Source organism: Musa acuminata, unplaced genomic scaffold, assembly GCF_036884655.1.
Source record: "Musa acuminata AAA Group cultivar baxijiao unplaced genomic scaffold, Cavendish_Baxijiao_AAA HiC_scaffold_1138, whole genome shotgun sequence".
Taxonomy (NCBI): Eukaryota; Viridiplantae; Streptophyta; class Magnoliopsida; order Zingiberales; family Musaceae; genus Musa; species Musa acuminata.
In genome coordinates, this window is record NW_027021350.1 from 1,233,829 (window position 1) to 1,243,410 (window position 9,582).

The 9,582-nt window shown below is 43.9% G+C and overlaps 1 protein-coding gene across 1 annotated transcript; it reads left to right on the plus strand.

Annotated features, from left to right (window-relative positions):
• Positions 1–657: 657 nt before the first annotated feature.
• LOC103999789 (protein NRT1/ PTR FAMILY 5.6) lies at positions 658–3,063 on the plus strand. The gene is made up of 4 exons (XM_009421642.3): positions 658–876; positions 951–1,168; positions 1,252–1,805; positions 1,885–3,063. Exons 1-4 carry the CDS (start codon positions 729–731, stop codon positions 2,744–2,746), a joined length of 1,782 nt encoding a protein of 593 aa, XP_009419917.2. The 5' UTR covers positions 658–728; the 3' UTR covers positions 2,747–3,063.
• Positions 3,064–9,582: the final 6,519 nt, after the last annotated feature.

The following is a 9,582-nucleotide window of genomic DNA, read 5'->3' on the forward strand; positions in this document are numbered from 1 at the left end:
ATTTATACAACATATTATGTTGTAGTGTTTTTGTATTATGTTATAGTGTTTCCATGTTATGTTATAGTGTTTTCTTAGTAGGTTAAAAGCATCAGAACTTAATTTATCATATTTTTATAAAATTTATATAAAAATATTATAATATATTATAATACTTTTATATTATATTTTTAATTATTTAAATTATTATAATATAGTATAAAAATATTATAAGGACCGATTCATGGATCGATTCAGAGGAAAATGATATATAATAAATCATCAAATCAGAAAGAATTTTATAAATAATCAAAAAATAAGAAAATATATATTTTTTTAAAAAAAAATTCACCCTATAATAATTTGAGAAGATAATTATTACTCATTTAACACATATGGAAGTGGATACATGCTTTTACGGGTCAATGAGAGATGGACATCCATCAACCACAAAGGCAAAGTATCATGTCTTTGTAGTTGCATGTGGGCATACGGCCTATTAGCTTTTGCTTCCATGAAGGCTAAATGGTTGGCTACGCTTATCTCAGCGTGGTCCAACCCAAGCTTTCCCCTCTCTCTCTCTCTCTCTCTCTCTCTCTCTCTCTCTCGTCCAAGCCAACAAGGACAGCCCATAAATGGTCTCCTTGATTCTGTCACCTTGTGTCACTCCAACAAGTTTATATAAGAGGAGCAGTAGAGCTTCTTCCGCTCTGCAGCACCGCAGCCCATTACACCTCCTCTTCTTTGACATGGAGCCTGCGTGGGATGAGAAGAGCAGGGTGGAGAAGTCACAGGACGATGAGGAGAAGTGGGTGTGTGACTCCTCTGTGGATCACAAAGGAAGGGTTCCTCGCAGAGCCTCCACTGGATGTTGGAAGGCATCCCTGTTCATCATAGGTAGCAAAGGGCTTGTTCTTGTCTCCATGTTGCTACAATCTTGATGATGAATGACCATGGCTTGTCTCTGACAGCGATTGAGTTCGGTGAGAGGCTGTGCTACTTCGGACTGGCCACAAATCTCATCATCTACCTCACCAGGGTGCTGCACCAGGAACTGAAGACGGCGGCCAAGAACGTCAATTACTGGAGCGGCGTCACCTCGATGATGCCCCTCGTTGGTGGATTCGTGGCCGATGCGTACTTGGGCAGATTCTCCACCGTTCTCCTCTCCACCCTCATCTACATCGGGGTACACCTGCTCGCTCGCTGCCATCCATACCTTCTTCTCATCTTCTTTGACATCATGTGCTTGGTGGCATTTGATCGCTGCAGGGTCTCGGCCTGTTAACCATGTCGCAGATGGTCCCGCGGCTGAAGCCATGCGACGCGAGCGGCGCCTGCGGCCGATCACTGCGACTCCACAAGGTCATCTTCTTCGTGGCCATGTACCTGATCTCGGGGGGCACCGGCGGCCACAAGCCGTCGCTCGAGAGCTTCGGCGCCGACCAGTTCGACGACAACCACGCGGAGGAGCGGAAGCAGAAGATGTCCTACTTCAACTGGTGGAGCTTCGCCCTCTGCAGCGGGCTGACGCTGGGGGTCACCGTCATCGTCTACGTCCAGGACGCCGTCAGCTGGTGGCTGGCAGACGTCGTGCTCACCGCCGTCATGTGCTTCTGCTTCGTGGTCTTCCTGGCGGGCAGGCCGTTCTACCGCTACCGAGCGCCGGAGGGCAGCCCATTCACGCCCATGCTGCAGGTTGTGGTGGCGGCCATGGCCAAAAGACACCTTCCTCTCCCTTCGGATGCTGCAGAACTCTACGAGGTTCCCAAAACGCTCCCGCTGCAGAGCGATAAGAGGCTCCTCTGTCACACTAGCAAACTAAGGTAGTCAATTCAGATCCCTGTGATGCCAATGGAACTCACTGCCGACTATATGAAGCAAACACACCCTCATTTGTCTCAGATTTCTCGACAAAGCTGCCATCGTCGAGCACAAGGATGATGAGGAAGCCTTCGCCACGGAGAAGCTGAACCCATGGCGACTAGCGACGGTGACCCAAGTGGAGGAGCTGAAGCTAATACTGGCCATGGTGCCCATATGGCTAACCGCGCTACCCTTAGGCATCTGCATCAGCCAAACCGCCACCTTCTTCATCAAGCAAGCGAGCACCATGAACAGATCATTGGGCGGCAGCTTCGAGATCCCGGCCGCCTCGGTCTACGCCTTCAGCGCCATCGCCATGATCATCTCCGTCACCTTCTACGACACGATCCTGGAGCCCTCCCTGAGAAGAGCCACCGGGAGGGAGCGGGGCATCAGCATCCTCAAGAGGATCGGAATCGGCTTCGCGTTCTCCGTCGCCGCAATGGTCTCCGCCGCCCTGGTGGAAAGGAAGAGACTGCGTGTGGCGGAAGCGGAGCAAAGCAGCGTCATCTCCATGAGCGTCTTCTGGTTGGTGCCACAGTTCATGATCATGGGGTTCGGTGATGGGTTCGCACTGGTGGGCTTGCAGGAGTACTTCTACGATCAAGTCCCCGACGGCATGAGGAGCTTAGGGATCGGCTTCTACCTCAGCGTCTTCGGGGTGTCCAACTTCCTCAGCAGTCTCTTGATCACGGTGGTGGATCACATCACCTCCAGGGGAGAGAAGGGGAGTTGGTTCGCCAAGGACTTGATCAGGAGCCGCTTGGACTGCTACTACTGGTTGATTTCCGCCATGAGTGCGGTGAATCTGTGTGGCTACGTCTACATCGCGACGAGGTATTCGTACAAGAGAGTGCAGAGGAAGGTGGGCGTCGTTAATTCCCCTGAAGCGGATGTCTAAATGAACCTTTCACAGTTTGCTACCGGACACGTTAAGTAATGCCATTAGATATAGAGGTAGTATGTGTGCTATGTTATTTTCATTGTGCAATACGACTTACTACTCACTCGCACCACTGGCTTAGGGTTTGACATTGACGCAGATAGGGCCTTCGAGAAGCTGACTTTGATTCCATAGAAAGTTGATCATGATAGATTGGCCTTAAATGACTTTTTTGATTTATTGTCTGTACCCATGTAAAGTTCAAGCACTTGCAACTATGCCATTGTAATTAATCTGCATCATTAGCAATAATAGCTTCCAAACTTAGATTGGCATTAATATCTCTTTAAATTTTTAGGTATATAAATTGATTGGCATATATATTAGGTATATAAATTTTTAATAATTTTCAATTATATTGAGAAGTACAACTTTTGAAAGTTGATTCAATGGTTGTCAGCGAGTATCATATATAAAAGATTGAAGTATTTAGAGGTATATATGCTCGAAATTTAAATTCTTTAGGGAGGGAATCCAACGACTGTGAGTGCTTTGGACTCCATATCGTATTCGTTCGCTTTAAATCTCCTCGCTCAGCCTCGCTTTCCATACAGAGTGTAAAGGTTCTACAGGTCATATCACATAAAGCATCAGCATATGGAGGCCTTTCGGTGTGCCTTTTACTAACTTGTGGTGACTGGACCATTCCAAAATTATTGATGTTTGATATAACTATTATGGCATCTGAGCTTTTCGCCATATGGAAAAGCATTGTTGCTATCTAATTTTGTTTTTAGTAATTTCCTAAAAAATCATTTTTTTGAACTTTTCTGGAAACGGTCTCTCATTTCTAAAATAAAATTTCTAAACATATGACCCTTTCTTTTTTTTTTTTTTTCATAATAAGGACAACTAACAACATCTACTTTTTCTTTTTATTTCAGCACTGATCAAATTATTAATAGTAGATAAGATTTTTTTAACTATACGAGAAAATCTTACTTATAAAATTTTTTCAATTATATGAGAAAATGATTAGTTAAGAGAAATCATTTCTTCTAATATGTATAAATAGATATTATATTCAACTAATTGAAATATATTTTATCATTATATTTCAATTTATCATGGTATTAGAGCCATTGCATCAAAGCAAGATTTCTCTTCTCTTCCTCATGTTAGGATCAAGAGTACTAAGAGGGGGGGGGGGTTGAATTAGTGCAGCGGAAAACTTTCGTCGATTAAAAAAACTTTCATACGGAAACCGTTTTGGAAAAAACTTTAACTTGAGAGCAAATTGAAGTATAGATGATGTAAAGCAACGGAGGCAGTTTGCAGTTAAAATAAAGAGCAAAATGTAAATGCAAACTGAAATTTAGAGTGGTTCGGTCAATCTTAGCCTACATCCACTTTTGGCTTCCTCCTCCGATGAGGCCACCGACGTCCACTAGAGGCTTTCCTTTAATAGGCGAAGGTCAACCACCCTTTTACAGCTTTTCTCCTTTTGGACGGGCTTAGGAGACAACCCTTAAGTTTTCACTTCTCTCTTAAATGATCAACACTTAGAAAGAAAGAGGGAGAAGAACTCTAGTTTTTATAATACTTTTAAGCTTTCAAATACTCAGAACAAAAGCAAGCTTTCGATTTCCCTTTTATGCAGAAAGGGTGGGATTTATATAGGCCCCAATCAGTTTGAATTTGGAGCTCAAAAGTGTCATCTCCCAAATTCTCGGGGTCCTAGCGGTACAACCGCTAGAGCTGGGCGGTACTACCACTTGGCATATGACATTGGGCGGTACTACCGCTCAGTTTGGGCGGCACCACCACCTGGCAGAGCTCGAAGACTAAGCTCTGGCGATACCACCACCTGACTAGGGCGGTACCACCGCCTGACAGGGGCGGTACTACCACCCAGAATTCCTGGGAGACCAAGTCTCCTAGGTGGTGTCACCGCCGGCCCTTGCAGTGCCACCGCTTGGCAGGAATTCTGGGTCTGAATGAACTGATCCATTCAGCCCAATTTAGGTCTACCAAGGGCCCAATTGGCCCTAGATTAAGTTAATGGGATCATCTCCCAATTCTAACTTAATCTACATGCTAACTATGACAATTAAGACATCAATACTGTAGATTGTGTTCCGGTGCGTCACTCGCTTCTTTTGGTGAGCTTCCAGCAAACATCCGGTGAACATCCGACGAACCCTCGGCGATGCTCCGGCGGACTCCCGGTAAACTCCTGGACTTGCGACGATCCTCTTAGCAAGTTCCGACGAGCTTCTTTGGCAAGCTCCTGGACTTCTCGGATTGTTCCCGTAGAACCTCTAACGATCGTCCGAACTTCCGACGAACTCTTGAACCCCCAACGTGATCTTTGTCTTGACTTCGGCTCAACACCTGCTGCATGTCTTACTACCATCGTAGTTAATCCTATACATGTAAAATATACTTTGATCTAGACAATTAATAGTAAGCATTTAATCAAGTTGTTTGGTATGTCATTGGTCTCTCGACGCTTCGTCCGATTCTTCGGCGCATCGTCCTCTCTTGCAGCCTATTACCCAATCAGCCATTTGACTTTGCAACTCCAATATCCTTGGCGCAATATCCACTCTTCTTGGCCCGATGCCCGAATCCATAGCCCAAAGCCTTCTGTCGATATGTCGATCGTTCCTCTGGCCCGACGTCTAATCTTCTGACATGTTTTCCATCGGCAAAACATGAATTTTCTTGCTTTAATTGTCTCATCTTGATCGAAGCATCCTGCGTCACTCAAAACGCAGATTAAAACATAAACACATATCGATTGGTTTCATCATCAAAATACGAGTTTTTTTTTTCTAATAAGGACAACTAACAACATTTACTTTTTCTCTTTCTTTCAACTGATCTAATTATTAATAGTAGATAAGATTTTTTTAACTATACGAGGAAATCTTACTTATAAAATTTTTTCAATTATATGAGAAAATGATTAGTTGAGAGAAATCATTTCTTCTAATATGTATAAATAGATATTATATTCAACTAATTGAAATATATTTTATCATTATATTTCAATTTATCATGGTATTAGAGCCCTTGCGTAAAAGCAAGATTTCTCTTCCCTTCCTCATGTTAGGATCAATAGTACTAAGAGGGGGGTGGGGGTGAATTAGTGCAGCGGAAAACTTTCGTCGATTAAAAAGACTTTCATACGGAAACCGTTTTGGAAAAAACTTTAACTTGAGAGCAAACAGAAGTATAGATGATGTAAAGCGATGGAGGTAGTTTGCAGTTAAGATAAAGAGCAAAATATAAATGCAAACCGAGATTTAAAGTGGTTCGGTCAATCTTGGCCTACATCCACTTTTGGCTTCTTCCTCCGATGAGGCCACCGACGTCCACTAGAGGCTTTCCTTTAATCGGCGAAGGCCAACCACCCTTTTATATCTTTTCTCCTTTTGGACGGGCTTAGGAGACAACCCTTACAAGTTTTCACTTCTCTCTTAAATGATCAATACTTAGAAAGAAAGAGGGAGAAGAACTCTAGTTTTTATAATACTTTTAAGCTTTCAAATACTCAGAACAAAAGCAAGCTGTCGGTTTCCCTTTTATGCAGAAAGGGTGGGGTTTATATAGGCCCCAATCAGTTTGAATTTGGAGCTTAAAAGTATCATCTCCCGAATTTTCGGGGTCCTGGCAGTACCACCGCTAGAGCTGGGCGGTACTACCACCAGGCATATGACATTGGGCGGTACTACCGCTCAGTCTGGGCGGCACCACCACTTGGCAGAGCTCAAAGACTGAGCTCTGGCGATACCACCACCGGATTAGGGCGGTACCACCGCTTGACAGGGGCGGTACTACCACCCAGAATTCCTGGGAGACCAAGTCTCCTGGGTGGTGTCACCGCCGGCCCTTGCAGTGCCACCGCTTGGCAGGAATTCTGGGTCTGAATGAACTGATCCATTCATCCCAATTTAGGTCTGCCAAGGGCCCAATTGGCCCCAGATTAAGTTAATGGGATCATCTCCCAATTCTAACTTAATCTACATACTAACTATGACAATTAAGACATCAATACTGTATATTGTGTTCTGGTGCGTCACTCGCTTCTTCTGGTGAGCTTCCAGCAAACTTCCGGTGAACATCCGACGAACCATCGGCGATGCTCCGGCGAACTCCCGGTAAACTCCTGGACTTGCGACGATCCTCTTAGCAAGTTCCGACGAGCTTCTTTGGCAAGCTCCTGGACTTCTCGGATTGTTCCCGTAGAACCTCTAACGATCGTCCGAACTTCCGACGAACTCTTGAACCCCCAACGTGATATTTGTCGTGACTTCGGCTCAACACCTGCTGCATGTCTTACTACCATCATAGTTAATCCTATACATGTAAAATATATTTCGATTTAGACAATTAATACTAAGCATTTAATCAAGTTGTCTGGTATGTCATTGGTCTCTCGACGCTTCGTCCGATTCTTCGGCGCATCGTCCTCTCTTGCAGCCTATTACCCAATCGGCCATTTGACTCCGCAACTCCAATATCCTTGGCGCAATATCCACTCTTCTTGGCCCGATGCCCGAATCCACAGCCCAAAGCCTTCTGTCGATATGTCGATCGTTCCTCCGGCCCGACGTCTAATCTTCTGACATGTTTTCCCCCGGCACAACATGATTTTTCTTGCTTTAATTGTGTCATCTTGATCGAAGCATCCTGCGTCACTCAAAACGCAGATTAAAACATAAACACATATCGATTGGTTTCATCATCAAAATATGAGATTTTTTTTTTCTAATTAAGACAACTAACAACATTTACTTTTTCTCTTTCCTTCACTTTTTCTCTTTCCTTCAACTGATCTAATTATTAATAGTAGATCAGATTTTTTTAACTATAAAAGGAAATCTTACTTATAAAATTTTTTCAATTATATGAGAAAATGATTAGTTGAGAGAAATCATTTCTTCTAATATGTATAAATAGATATTATATTCGACTAATTAAAATATATTTTATCACTATATTTCAATTTATCATGGTATTAGAGCCCTTGCGTCAAAGCAAGATTTCTCTTCCCTTCCTCATGTTAGGATCAAGAGTACTAAGAGGGGGGGTGAATTAGTGCAGCGGAAAACTTTCGTCGATTAAAAAGACTTTCATACGGAAACCGTTTCGGAAAAAACTTTAACTTGAGAGCAAACGGAAGTATAGATGATGTAAAGCAACGATGGCAGTTTGCAGTTAAGATAAAGAGCAAATTGTAAATGCAAACCGAGATTTAGAGTGGTTCGGTCAATCTTGGCCTACATCCACTTTTGGCTTCCTCCTCCAATGAGGCCACCGACGTCCACTAGAGGCTTTCCTTTAATAGGCGAAGGCTAACCAGCCTTTTACAGCTTTTCTCCTTTTGGACGAGCTTAGGAGACAACCCTTACAAGTTTTCACTTCTCTCTTAAATGATCAACACTTAGAAAGAAAGAGGGAGAAGAACTCTAGTTTTTATAATACTTTTAAGCTTTCAAATACTCAGAACAAAAGCAAGCTTTCAGTTTCCCTTTTATGCAGAAAGGGTGGGGTTTATATAGGCCCCAATCAGTTTAAATTTGGAGCTCAAAAGTGTCATCTCCCGAATTTTCGGGGTCCTAGCGGTACCACCGCTAGAGCTAGGCGGTACTACCACCTGGCATATGACATTGGGCAGTACTACCGCTCAGTTTGGGCGGCACCACCACCTGGCAGAGCTCGAAGACTGAGCTTTAGCGATACCACCACCTGACTAGGGCGGTACCACTGCCTGACATGGGCGGTACTACCACCCAAAATTCCTGGGAGACCAAGTCTCCTGGGTGGTGTCATCGCCGGCCCTGGTAGTGCCACCGCTTGGCAGGAATTCTGGGTCTGAATGAACTGATTCATTCAGGCCAATTTAGGTCTGCCAAGGGCCCAATTGGCCCCAGATTAAGTTAATGGGATCATCTCCCAATTCTAACTTAATCTACATGCTAACTATGACAATTAAGACATCAATACTGTAGATTGTGTTCCGGTGCGTCACTCGCTTCTTCTGGTGAGCTTCCAGCAAACTTCCGGTGAACATCCGACGAACCCTCAGTGATGCTCCGACGGACTCCCGGTAAACTCCTGGACTTGCGACAATCCTCTTAGCAAGTTCCGACGAGCTTCTTTGGCAAGCTCCTGGACTTCTCGGATTGTTCCCGTAGAACCTCTGACGATCGTCCGAACTTCCGACGAACTCTTGAACCCCCTCCGTGATCTTTGTCTTGACTTTGGCTCAAAACCTACTGCATGTCTTACTACCATCGTAGTTAATCCTACACATGTAAAATATACTTCGATCTAGACAATTAATACTAAGCATTTAATCAAGTTGTCTGGTATGTCATTGGTCTCTCGATGCTTCGTCCGATTCTTCGGCGTATCGTCCTCTCTTGCAGCCTATTGCCCAATCGGCCAATTGACTCCGCAACTCCAATATCCTTGGTGCAATATCCACTCTTCTTGGCCCGATGCCCGAATCCACAGCCCAAAGCCTTCTGTCGATATGTCGATTGTTCCTCCGGCCCGACGTCTAATCTTCTGACATGTTTTCCCCCGGCACAACATGATTTTTCTTGCTTTAATTGTGTCATCTTGATCGAAGCATCCTGCGTCACTCAAAACGCAGATTAAAACATAAACACATATCGATTGGTTTCATCATCAAAATACAAGATTCAACAATCTCCCCCTTTTTTATGATGATAATCAATCGACGACGGAGTTAACCTTAACTCTCAGAGTTTAAACAAACTCCTCCTATCAATATGCCATATTGATAGAGACTCTTTGATTCAAAAGTCCAAGTAATA

Coding starts and splice junctions, on each gene's coding strand:
- LOC103999789 (XM_009421642.3), top strand. CDS start 729: ATGGAGCCTGCGTGGGATGAGAAGAGCAGGGTGGAGAAGTCACAGGAC. Junction 877..950: donor GGCATCCCTGTTCATCATAG/GTAGCAAAGGGC, acceptor TGTCTCTGACAG/CGATTGAGTTCGGTGAGAGG. Junction 1,806..1,884: donor TGTCACACTAGCAAACTAAG/GTAGTCAATTCA, acceptor CATTTGTCTCAG/ATTTCTCGACAAAGCTGCCA.